Source organism: Alosa pseudoharengus, unplaced genomic scaffold (genome assembly GCF_046254945.1).
Source record: "Alosa pseudoharengus isolate Yale_2024_CS ecotype anadromous, Long Island Sound unplaced genomic scaffold, YU_APseudo_1.1 YU_APseudo_1.1_scf_24, whole genome shotgun sequence".
Taxonomy (NCBI): domain Eukaryota; kingdom Metazoa; phylum Chordata; class Actinopteri; order Clupeiformes; family Clupeidae; genus Alosa; species Alosa pseudoharengus.
In genome coordinates this window covers 23,129,478-23,142,706 of record NW_027468689.1, presented here as the reverse complement: position 1 = coordinate 23,142,706, position 13,229 = coordinate 23,129,478, and the positions used below count along the sequence as shown (strand labels likewise).

Sequence of the window (13,229 nt, the reverse complement as noted above, 5' to 3'; positions counted from 1 at the left end):
AGACCCACAATGCACTGCAAGTTCTTGCTCTTTCTCAGAAAGGGGGGGGGGGGGGACTAGAGATTGAAGTCTGTAGTTGTCAGGAAGAGAAAAATGCTTTGACGTTTATGACATGACAAGTGCTTGACAACGCAATACTGTCATTTTACAACACAGCTGTAAAGGCCCGTCTGGCGATGTACGCATGGCAACAACACAAATCTCACAGTAGCCTTCGTTACATCATGAAGCTCATCTAAGCTCTCATTTCAATAAATTAAAAGAGCACCCCCCCCCCACGCCCACCCCAGCTATATTACTTTGTTATTCAAATATTAAACAGTAAATACGGAGGATTTCATACAATCAGTTTGATGAGAGTGAAATGCTTTAGTCTGAGTCGTCTTCCGTTCATGCAAACGCGCCCAACGTTGTCGTCTCATCTGTCCCAGCGGGACACACTGCATCAAGAGTCTCCACGGAATCGCCATGGAGACAAGGACATTACACTTCACAAGACCCTGGTCAACTCCTTCTCTGCAGAGCCGTAAGAAAATTCCCTAAATCAAAAGTTAGTCATGGCATATTCTATAGGTCAAATAAATATATCCTTCACTGAGATGTATTTTAAGAAGCTGTACTTCGTATTTCTCAGGATTGTTTTTTAATAGAGGAGGTAATTGTGGAAAGTCATTCAGAGCCTGTGGGAAACTAATCTAATGACACTCTTTTGGTCGAGGATAATGGACCCTTCGGTTTGACGATGCACAGAGAGGCTAATTATACAAATAATTAAGTTGAGATGTTTGTGCAAGGCCCTGCTCTCTGCACATCACAGTGACTTTCATAAACCTTATCCTCAGTATCAAAGTACAAATCATGCACAAGAAAAGGAGAAATGCATCTTGAGAGAAAGTTACCCCCAACCCACCTCCCACCACACAAATGAAAAAAACCCAAAAACAACAACATCTAAACAACAAATAAGAGCCGTTCATTTCATTGTCTCCTCTTCTTGTCTCTGTTCTGTGTAGTTTTGCAGATGGCAGACCTAGCTGACTGGCGATGGCGAGTCTGGTCCATACCGTACACTCTCAGAGGTAGAACCCGGTGGATTGTGAGTCGGGGAGGCTGGGCAGGGTCTCGGGGCCAGGGTGCGGGTGCGGACTGTCGTTGGGGCCCACCGCGGTCCCGTTAGGAACCAGGCAAGTGCTAGTGTAAGCCACACTCGTGCTGTTCAGAATACAGGCAGTTTCCATCTGAAACACAACACAGCCACAGCAGAGTTAGTCACAACATGGCGCAAACATACACTCACTCACCCACCAATAGTCTGGTCAGAGTTTCTGGTACTCTGGACTTCATTGGCTACTTCATTCATTGAGTGCAATGTACTGTTTATGTCATTACTTATATGTATGAACGGGTAGTTTAAGGTTTAATGATGGCATTATATATGCACCGACATGAAAGTATTATTAATTTATCGTTGCCACACACTTATGAGTTAAGTGAACTGCTAAGTTAATATAAAATGGGGGAGATGATCTTATTATCAAATTATGACCATTTGAGGTTCCTTCAGATATTTACTGCACACAAAAATATGGGCTACATATTTTTATGGCAGAAGTAATGATACAGTGTGCAACGTAATTACTATAATTTGATATTCCAACCATTTGCGGAGTTTGTGGAGCAGAGCAGTGGTTGATTGCTGTGGTCCTGATGGGACTAATTGAGGGGTGTGTGTAGGTGTGTGTGTGTGTGTGTGGTGTGTGTGTTTGCGTCAGTGTGTGTGTGTGTGTGTTTATGTGGACTCGACACCAGAGGCAGCAGTGGAACGCGGGAGGAAGGAACGATAAACATGCTCACTGACCCCAATCACATAAACCAGGTCAGAGAGAGAGAGAGAGAGAGAGAGAGGAAGGGGGAGGGGGAGGGAAGGAGAGAGGGAGGGACACAGAGAGAGAAAGAGGGGGAGAGAGAGGGAGCGGGAGAGAGAGAGACAGATAGCTAGATAAATTGACAGAAAGAGAGAGACAGAGAGAGAGAGTATAGTGGGGTTATGCAGGGTCACACTGGTCCTCCCTAAGCTCAAGAGTACTGGTGCAATCACAGACCTACACACTCTCACACACACACACACACACACACACACACACACACACACACACACACACACACACACATACACACACACATAGACTTATCCCCCACGCTGGAACGGCAGACACACACACACACACACATATTTATCCCTGGTGCTGGACTACCACCAAAGCGGCCGCCGGCAGGTCGGAGAGGGCAGTGACGCCAGGCTGGCACAGCTGGGCATCTGCAACGGCGACCCAGTCTGACGCCCACGCGATGCCCACCCCAAATGCCCACCCCCGCCTGTCTGCCCTGTGCCAATGCAGTATTCTTACAGACTGTCCCTGAGTGATGGCAGCACCAGATTAAATATTCATTAGCGACGGCTATTGGGCTAGCGGTTAGCACCAGAGATAGCGTTAGCTTTGTGTGTGTGTTTGGGGCAGACTCCAGTGTGTTTGAGGTGCCTGCTGGTCTTGCAATGAGAAGGTGTCTATTGAAGGTGTCTATTTTGGCATGGTGAGGTTAGTACTCAGGCGGTAAAGGGTCGGATCCGGGATCTAGGTTCTAAGTTCTAGGTTCTGGGAAAGGGAAGCTGCGGTTGCCACTCATATCCTGGCCCTAATTGTAATCCTCCTCAGTGGGCCTAAATGGATTAGCCAGGAATCATCCCTTCATAAACCAAAGCAGGTAAACCTCTTTCTGTACACATACACACATACACTTCTTAAATACGTGGTGGCAGCGATCATACACACTCACACACACTGGGGCTGCATATTTACAAGTCTTGATAAAACATAACACTCAATATCAAATGATATGGTATGTGCCATGATACAAGAGTTATGATTCCATCACTTTAAGAACACTGTAAGAAAGGCTATGATTTCTGAAAATCTGATTTCTGGAGGAAGACGGTCACAGATTTAAAGTCCATACCACTCTTCAGCCAAGTCTTTGTATGTAAACTATGACTGCTACACAATACTGAGGACGAGTGTATTTATATTTAACACACATACTCTCTCTCTCTCTCTCTCTCACACACACACACACACACACACACACACACACACACACACAGACACAGAAATAAACCATCTGAAACAAGCATAACACTGAACTTGAGGTGAAGAACTGAGGTGAAAGTTGGATGAAGGACCTCCCTCCATGGATTTCCACCAGATAGAAACCTCTCCAGCAGGCAGTGCGTCCACTACTGACCTCTATGGGAACAGGTCCACACAGAGCTGGCTGATGGATGGAGACTGGGCCCTACTGTTTTCAGGACAGGGGATGGGGCAGGAGCGGGCGTAAAAAAGTAGAGTGATCCAATGCACCCACCCATCACAACCACCCACCCACCACACCGTACCCACCACACCCACCCATCACAACCACCACCCACCACACCGTACCCACCACACCCACCCATCACACTGTACCCACCACACCGTACCCACCACACCCACCCATCACACTGTACCCACAACCACCCACTCACCACACCCACCCATCACAACCACCCACTGCACTGCACCCAATCACCACACTCACCCACCCATCTGTTCATCTGACCGAACGACCCTCCACTCGGCTCAGCTCAACCCTGCCCTGCTCAGCCCCATCCCCTCCACCCAACCCCATCCCCTCCACCAGGTCCTGCTTAGCCCCATCCCCTCCACCCAACCCCATCCCCTCCACCAGGTCCTGCTCAGCCCCATCCCCTCCACCCAACCCCATCCCCTCCACCAGGTCCTGCTCAGCCCCATCCCCTCCACCAGGTCCTGCTCAGCCCCATCCTCTCCACCCAGTCCTGCTCAGCCCCTGCCTGCCTCTGTGTAGCTGCATTAGGCGATGGCGGACGCAGAGAGTAGGTCAGTGAAAGCAGACTCATGCTTGACTGGCTCACCGCACTCCGCTCCGCTCCTCTCCTCTCTCCGCTTCTCTCTCTCAGCTCCTGTCAGACAAGACCGCTGACCCTGAACAAAAACACAGCCACTACCCGGACGCGCAGATAAGAAGAAACAGAGAGAAAATAAGGGAGAGAGAGAGAGACACACACATAAACAGTGAGAGAGACAGAGAGAACAAGGAAGAGGGAGAAAGAGAGACATAAACAGAGAAAGAGAGAAATAGAGGGAGAGAAAGACATAAACAGTGTGTCCCGTGACCGTCCTTCCTCCCTTTCAGCCTCGTGTCAGTCCTCCCCGCAAGCGCTCATCCTCGGCCTCATCTCATCTTCCTCACTCACATTATCTCTCCTTCTCTTTATCATTCTCTACCTTTTCTCTACTACATGTCTTTCTTTCAATCTTAATTTCATCTTCCTTTTCACTTTAATTCACTCTTATTTCTTACTCCCATGTGTGTCTCTATCCCTCCTTCTGTCCCCCTCTCCCATTGTGAATGCTAATGAAGCTAACTAGCAGCACGCTAGCTGCCGTAACAGGAAGAGCAGGGAAAGGAGGACAGCATGGTGGCCTACATGTGGAGGCCTGGGAGTGTCAGTGCTAATCGGAGAGGACAGATCTCCACAGTCCAGCCCGGGCTACCGGGTCAGAGGCCAGCTCAGGGGGCTGCGGTCTTTCACTCTCTCTCTCTTTGTCGCACCCTCTCTCTTTCTCTCACTCTTTTTCTCTCTCTTTCTGTCTCTTTCACTCTGTCTCTCTCTTTGCCGCACCATCTCTCTTTCTCGCTCTCTCTCGTTCTCTCCATCTTTCTCTCTCTCTCCCTCTTTCTCTCTCTCTCCCTCTCTTTTGCTCTCTCTGGTGGAGTGGGTGAGGAGCCAGCCTCAATCACAATGCTACAACACAGCACACCACAACACAACTGAGGAGCGCAAAGCAGAGCAGAGCTCAATAGTCTAGACTAGAGCAGACGAGAGCAGAGGAGAGGAGTTTAGACTAAAGTAGACGAGAGCAGATCGATCAATTTCACTCTATTAAAACTAATTTACCACTAACCATGAACACTTTTTTTAATACACGCAAAGCCTAAACCTAGAGCAAGCATATAGGTGACTGTGTGGAGGTATGACTGCCTTTTACCAGGAATAAACATGGAGGAGAACCCAGAACAGTTAAGCATAGTTTAAGCGAGTCCTCTTCCTTCTCCCTACCCACAGAACTTCATATTGAGTTGTAGTGACAAAAGCAGTCCTTGCTTTATGCTTAATGGGATTTGTAGATGCAGTGAGTTTACAGAGAATGCTGACGGGTTAAGTAGTATTCTGTTTGTTCCATGTACAGTGTGTGGTGAGACGGGTTGATGAGGGGGCGGGCGGGTGGAAAGACATTCTGTCTGCTGACTGCCCTCACAGGGCAGATTGTACTGCTGCTGCAGGTGGCGGCTGTATTACGCACGTCTCAATTGGATCAGAGCGAGCACTTAGGCTAGTTTAGGAGAGACGCTTAGGAGTGTGTGTGTGTGCTGTGTGTGTGCTGTGTGTGTGTGTATGTGTCTGTACACGCTTTAAGTCCAGAGCTAACACACAGAGTTGGCACCGGACCACAAATGTCCATATCGCCAAGCCTATCCCCAACCCCCAATGAAACGATTAGTCTAGAGCTGACCTCAACCAAATCTTAATAATCTATATATAGAATAATCTGTGAGCATGTCTTTTATTATGACCTCACATGACCATAAGCCTTGCCAGCTAGCCGCCCTTCCACAGTATGGGTTTCCAGTGTGCTATCATGCTTCTTAAACTTGTTTGGATCTGGCCGTCCGTGCGATCAGAAGTAACCTGTCTCACACTGGACATTCTCTGTTCGTCGGCTACACTCGGGCCCCCTACAGAGTTTGACCTTCCGCAAATTATTTACACGAAATGTCTGGTTGAATCACCGCCGTTTATGTTCAGCTCTGTGGAAGCGCTGACCAGACCAGAGGCCCCTTTCCCCCCTCGCTCACATAAGAACAGAACTGAGAGCTGCACAAATCCATCTCAGAACTATACAACACAATCAGTAACGGTGCCACCCTTTCCTTGCATTCTATTTCATTACACTACATTATGTTACAGTACATGTACCACTTTGCAAATGAATGAAGTCAAACATGACACAAAACATAAACAAGGAAAAACATTCCATTTCTCCAAAACACAAAGGAAATCGTGGTCATAAGAGGAAGACAACACCCAAAGGCAACACACATTTTTACTGCTGGAAAATAAATGATGATAAATGATCACAAGATAATACCGCTTTAGAAGAGAAAGATATTCACAAGATCACTTCTTCTTCCTCCCTTGTCATACGGCTGGAAAAGTGTTTAAAATGATTTTGCACAAGTGCGTGATTTTGTGTAGATGGTGATGGTGTGTAGAAATCACCCACAAGGGTATCAATATGGAGGATAAGAACACTGTGTTTCATACACCTCCATTATATACACTGCAGTAAACATAGAAAAAAAAAACATAAATGCGTGTCTGGACAGACATGATGAGTGTTTTCTGACCCTATCGGTGAAAGCGCAGTGCCTACTGACAGGGACACAAGACAACTCGTAGGAACACCTAAAACTCCCTCTGGTCCTGCTGCCGTTCTGGTGGTGCCGACACGATAGGATAATGATTGCAGCGGAGAGACGGCTTCACTTACCTTGGAGCATCGCGTGGTGTCCTGGGGGACACCGTGCGTGCTGATCATGCCGTAGGCGCCCAGGTGGGGCGGGTGCTGGTTCCGGTTCTGCCCCAGGCCCAGGAGCTGCTCCAGGGATGCGTGGTTAGCCTGGTGCTGGGGGTAGCAGGGGTGGGGGTGGGGGGTCAGGGGAGCCTTTGGCTGCTGAAGAGGAGTCTGATGCTGGAGCTCGGCTTTCTGGAGGCCCGACGGATAGGCCGACGGGATCACCGGGCCGCCCGCGGGAACGCGGCTGTTCAGAGGGTAGTCCATGTCTGTGTCCTCTGCCATACTGTAATCCATGTGTGCCACCCCTGCGCGGGCATTCTGCGCGTGGGACGTGTGCCCGTTGGGGAAGCAGGGTCCGTCAGAGACGAGCTCCACCTGGCTGGCACAGTTGTAGGCCTGCCACTGGGGCTCCGGGGTCGGGTAAAGCCCGTTAACGGAGGAGGACGAGGAGGAGGAGGAAGAGGAGGGAGCGGTGGTGCCATCCTCTAACCGTGGGGGTTTGAAGTGGTGCTGGACATGGGCTTGCTGCAGCTGGGCCAGCAGGTGGCGCTGCTGCCAGGCCTCCTGTGCCCTGGAGTTTGGGTGGATGCCCGTTGTCATTGTCGTCGTTGTTGTCGACGGTGTTAGCTGGACGCCTAGCGCCGGTTGCTGGAGGCGACAGCGGTCATCCAAGCCAGCGGCGACGGGCTCAGGCTGGGGGACCCAGTGACCGTTGTGCACTGCTGACACCGCCGAGTTCATGTGCGGGGTAAAGGGCACCCTGGGCATGGGGGGGATGTCCGAGGGGGAGCCCTGCACCCAGGTCACCGGGGCGCCAGCCTGCCCACTGAGATGCTGGTGCATCTGCTGCGAGAGCTGGACTATAGGGGGCGCTGGTGGCCTGTGCGGCCGGTACTGGGGGTACGTAGGGGGGAGGGTGGTGCCCGGAGGAGTGGGGGTGGGCATGGGCACAGGGCACGGCTCGGGGATGGGGGTGTAGGACGACTGGGTGAAGGTGGCAGTGGCGGTGGCGGGCAACAGTGTGAGATTGGGCGTCTCTGCGGAGGGGACGACGTCCATCTGTGAGCCGCTGCTAATGCTGCTACCGCTGCTGCTGCTGTTGCCGCTGGCGACCACCACGTCGGCGGCGTCCGCGCGCGCGCCGCTCTCGAGCGAGTCGTGGATGTAGGACAGGATCTCGTTGTTGGTGAGCAGGTCGTTGAGCGAGGGGATGTAGTCGGGCTCCATCTCCACGCGGATCATGCGCTCGTCCAGCAGCAGCAGCTCCAGGTCCTCGGCGTTGAGGCCCAGGTTCTCCAGCGCGCTGAACAGCTCGCTGTTCGAGCACGTCTCCTCGCTCTCCAGCGACAGCGAGTCCAGCGTGGCCAGCAGCGGGTCAAAACTCGACGGCTCGCTCTTGGACCCGCCGCCAAACGGAAAGCCGTTTGGCACGGCCGCGCCCCATCCGTCACCGGGCACCGCCATCGAGCCGAACCCTCCTCCACCGCCGCCGCTCCCCGGCTCTTCCTGGTCGGCGAAGAAGCTGCGGTGGTGGTGGTGGTGGTGGCCCATCTTTGGCTCCACGGCGGGCTGGCACACGTACACTGACTCGTCCTGTCTCATCAGCGCCCCCAGCAGGGAGCTGGGGTCCACCTCGTCCTTGGAGCTCTTGCTGCCGTCAGCCTTGGCCTTCTTGGCCTTGCTGTTCTTTCCTTTGCCGTGGGCGTTGTCGGGGAAACCGGGGATGGGATAGCTGGTCTGGTAAAGTAGTGCCTCACCTGTCGCGAAGGTGAAGGGCAGGTGCATCGACCGCTTCCTCAGGTGTTCCCCACCCTCTTCGTCACTGAAGACAAACAAACAAACAAACAAACAAACAAACAGGTAAACAAACAAATTAACATTTGTTATTAAGAGGCGTTTTCTGTCCGATGGTAAGACAAGTGAAAACCGGACAGTCGTACCAACACAATCGGTATTTTGACTATACTGTATGTGGCCTAATTACTTAACTCACTCTGATATCACTAGAGAATGCATCTTGTGTCAAGGTCAACACTAAGGTCGTGTTTAACACTGATGGTTGAGTTTGTTTAACACTGAAGGTTGAGTTTCTGGGTTGTGAAACACTGCACAGGAGGCCAAGGCGAGAATTGCACTTACACCAGCGGCCTCTGGGTGGCGATGATGTAGTCGGGCTTGCCGTTCTTGTAGACGAGCCTGGCGTTGGCCTGCACCCACTTCCATCGGTTCTCCTTGGTGAGCAGGCGGAATACGGTCAGCCCGCTCTCCCCGGTCTTAATCACTGTTTAAACAGCAGTGAGTGACTCAACAGGCCGGACTGCAGTCGGTGTTTACACAGAAAGCTCTCAGCCCTGGCTAACGCATGCACAGACACGAACACACACACGCACACGCACACTCTTGCACGTCCGCACACTGGCCTGTGTTAATACACGTAGAAAGACATTTGGCCCCAACATACCCATGCACATGCACACACACAGGTCCACACTGACATGTGCTAACACACACACACAGTCATTTGGGCGAAACACACACATCATGCACACATTTTTTGACTCAGACACACACACACACAATCACATCAGCACACACACACACACAAACGCAAGTCCACACCGTTGTGCGCTAACACACGTGCATGCAGACACTTGACCCAGACACACACATCAGCACAAACACAAACACACACACACACACACACACACACACACACACACACACACACACACACACACACTCCCACTGGCCAGTTCATTACATTTCACCCTACTCAAAACCCGGGCCGTGACTTCAAGCACACACTCACACCACACTTTCCGCTCAAAGTCCCCCCACTCCATTGTTGCCTTGGCAGGCAGGCCCCTGCGGGCTGCAATAGAAACCTCGTCTCAGCTGTCCCGCTTTCCGGAACAAGCTCCGTGTGTGTGTGTGTGTGTGTGTGTGTGCTGGCCAAGCACAGGTGCAAGGGACTGAAGGCTATTGTTTCTTCGAGGAGCCCTGCCAGTAAAGACTTTAACAGATATCCATGATCCGCACCAGATGCTGAGAGAGAGTTAGACTGAGGAAAATCCCTGCATGCGTCCCTCAATAAAGCCCTACATGATGTATGGGCTACCATCAGCTATCACTATGTTTCATATGCTTTGGAGAAAAAATATTAGTGTGAGGGGGGAAAAAAAGTACAAGGAAATTTGATCGCTATCGCAGATGAAATCAATGATTTTAGAGCCTGTGTCCAGCACCTGCTTTCTTTTGAAAGGGAAATCTGTGGTTTGTATGACTCTACTGTTTGATGTCACTTTGTTGGTATGGGTCACAGAGAGGCACCGGCTCACTGATTAGCCACAAGATGCCAGATGAGGTTAGTGGCAGGCTAGGCTCTCCAACTGTGCTCCTTTGAGAGCACAAATCCCATTTCATCTGTTTAAATACTGGAATAATAATAAAACCCAATACCAAACCAAACCAGTACAGAATGTGTGTGTGTGTGAGTGTGTGTAGTTTCACCTACTGCGTCAGCTTTGGTCTGCATATGTGTGTGTGTCTCTGTATGTGTCCGTCCATATCAAATTCCTGATTTGTGGCCCTAGGTCACTTTTCTATCCTCTCACCAGCCACCATTCCGCGGCTTTGCGCAATCTCCTCCATAATCTCTGGGATTATGGGAAAACATCCCTCCACTGCACTCCTCCACTCTTCTCTCTATCTATGCTATGCTCCACTCAACCATGCTATACTACGCTACGCTATGCTGTATTAGGCTCCACTGTGCTATGCAATATTATGCTGTGCTAGGCTCCACTATGCTACATGCTATGCTATACCATGCTACTATCTGTTCTCCCCCTCTCCCTTTTGCTCATATGCGCATATACGTTTTTAAGTTTTTCCTATCTCTACTTGAAGACTCATCCCACACCAACCCTAAAACTGCTCCAGACATTGGGATTTGGACCAATCAAAACTGATTCTGGATCAGGTGGTAACAATTTTTCAGTTCTTTCTTTGCCAGATAAACTGGACCCAGGGCTGTGCTATGGCATCAGGTGTCAGTGTCCCTCCTAAGCTCTGCTGACTGATAGTAAATCCTTCTATGTCTTCCCCTGGGATGTGATCAGCGGATTGGACTGAGGGGGTTTTGGCGCTAAGCTAAGCACTAAAGGCTAACAGACGGTGGGGTCGTTGAGTTTGTGAGCTGGGGCTCGATACTGTTGGGGCTGTTGGCTGGAACTCTGGTTTGGCTCATGGCTGTGTTTTACTACTGTGCCAAAGCATAACAAAGACAGAGAACCAGCGCCAAAGTTACTCCTGAATGAAGAGCATCGATACCCAGCAGCCTCCATAATGGGGGTTCAATGACCCACTTCTGAAACAGGTGCAGTACAAACAGTTTGGTTTACCTCCCCCATTTGCGAAGGTTTTGTTTGTGGGTACTTACTGCGAACATGGTTTTCAGCGCAGTACAGCATGTCCGCAGCGTGGATGAACTGGTATCCTGACCCCCGAACCCTCAGCTCGGCCTCTGTGTAACCCAGGACAATCTTGCCCCTAACACACACACACACACACACACACACACACACACACACACACACACAAACACAGAGAGAATAGAGAAGGGCCGAGAGAGAGAGAGAGAGAGACAAAGCAAAATGTAAGACTCTCAAAATGTTCAGTATCAATTAAACAATATCTGTACATCTGTGTTGAGTAGTATGGAAATGTATCCAGCTTTTAGCAATGTAGTCAAACATTTACCAATTCTTACAGCAATATATATGAAAATGGTATAGTGATTATGGAGTTGTGACAAGTAAAAGAAAGGTACACTAAAGGAGGTGACACATGTGGAACATATTATTTAGAGCGTTGCTGCTGGGTAATGTAGTGTTTGACACTTTCCTATTGATATTGGGCAATTATTCTCTATCTGGACTATTATCAGCCAAGAACATGTCACAATCATTCAATCAGACCACTAGGAACTGGTCATGTGATTGCCCAGCAACCTTGCACTGAAAGTTGCCTCATGTATCATCACCTTAACCTTATACATTTCCACCCCTATTTTGAGTTTTTCCTCGAAATTGCACACCGCCTACTTAAAATGGCCCTGTTGCCACATACTTTGACTTACAATCAAGTGCCTGACCTCTTTGGAAAGCTAAGGCCTTGTAGAATTTTTTGGTACCAATAGATTGACTGTGTGATGAACTATCAGAGAGTGGCAAAGGGTAGAATGATAGTTTTTTTTATAGGCGGTTATGTACATCTCTAGAAATGACCACATTCTGCCCTCTTGGTCACTTATTTTCTCTTGAAAACACCACTGAGGCCCACTACCAGGTCTTGTGAATCTGTATGTCAAAGTAGATCCTTATAGGATGATGTATGACTGTGTGGGACCCATATTTGTGTGGGCATACACATGCGTTTTGCTAAGTGTCCATTTGGAGACTCCAAAAGGACCTTTGGTTACCCAAAACTAAAATGCTTCCTATACAAGAACCCCTTTATGTAGAACCATGATCTTGGTGTCAAATGAAAGGTTACACTCTCTGTGTCATGTTGCTTGTACCTGGAGTGCTTTGCAGTGGCTGTGCCATGAGTCCAGAGAAGCATTATCTGACCTGAAACTCTTACTTTTGCTCCTACGCCTTTGAGATTTCCATGAAAAAAGGACAAACAAGGTAATGCAGTGAACATTTGTATTATAAAATGAAACAAAGGTAAAAAATAGCAATACCCTGGCAAACGAAACATCAAATGATTCACATTCAATGCAATAGAAATGTATTTGTGTTGGCAACCACGGTCAACAAAATGGAACGTGTTATGAACAACTGAAATAGTCTCGGCCACCGGCTCCTCTTCCTCAGACACAGGATCCTCAGCTCTTGTTTTTTTGCTTGGCGGGGCCCAGTCTTCATCGCTGTCACTGAAACAATTGTACAGATGGAAGTTAGGCTCAGACCCACTAAAGTATATGAAAACCCTTCCCAACAACTTACACAAATGATATAAATGTGTGTACTCAGGTCACACCTCCCCCTGCTCTCTCTTTTACACACACACACACACACACACACACACACACACAAACACACACTGCATTCTCACCTAACTCCCCTCCCCCCAGGTACCAGAACACTGTTCACACTGTTCACACTATGAAACAAAGCTAAATGAAAAACTATGCACTAAACATTACAAAAGCAAACTAAACTGTATCTGTAACTGTATATGGATATAAGTAGTCTACTCACAGCTCAAAATCGGGGTCCTTCCCAGCTAAAAAGTTCTGCTCCTCCTCGGAGTCGCATTCCGAGAAAATGCTTTCTTCTCCTTCATCGATGTCCTCCAGATCTTCAATGTCCTCGGGTTCTTCGACATGTTTCGTCTTTTTTTTGTCTCTTTGGCATGTTTTACGAACAAAAACCTTCAAAAACATGTATCTTGCTTGTTTAGTAACAAACTTCCAAACCACTGCTTCGGAATCTGGTTACGCAT

General features: G+C 49.3%; 1 protein-coding gene and 1 long non-coding RNA gene across 2 annotated transcripts in view; both read right to left on the bottom strand.

The window, feature by feature from the left end:
• Window positions 1–279: 279 nt before the first annotated feature.
• The window catches only part of ahr1b (aryl hydrocarbon receptor 1b), a 38,984-nt gene continuing 26,034 nt past the window's right edge, over window positions 280–13,229 (bottom strand). The window contains exons 5-8 of the mRNA XM_076302526.1: window positions 11,158–11,267; window positions 8,856–8,997; window positions 6,690–8,538; window positions 280–1,238 (exon numbers count right to left, since the gene is read on the bottom strand). Of these exons, the coding sequence (XP_076158641.1) occupies window positions 1,074–1,238; window positions 6,690–8,538; window positions 8,856–8,997; window positions 11,158–11,267 (2,266 nt within the window). The 3' untranslated portion in view covers window positions 280–1,073. The remainder of the gene's footprint in view (window positions 1,239–6,689; window positions 8,539–8,855; window positions 8,998–11,157; window positions 11,268–13,229) is intronic.
• Window positions 12,414–13,222, bottom strand: LOC143142550 (uncharacterized). Its single transcript, XR_012990944.1, has 2 exons — window positions 12,986–13,222; window positions 12,414–12,657 (listed from the first exon to the last, which is right to left on the bottom strand). It is a non-coding gene; the product is annotated as an uncharacterized LOC143142550 (long non-coding RNA).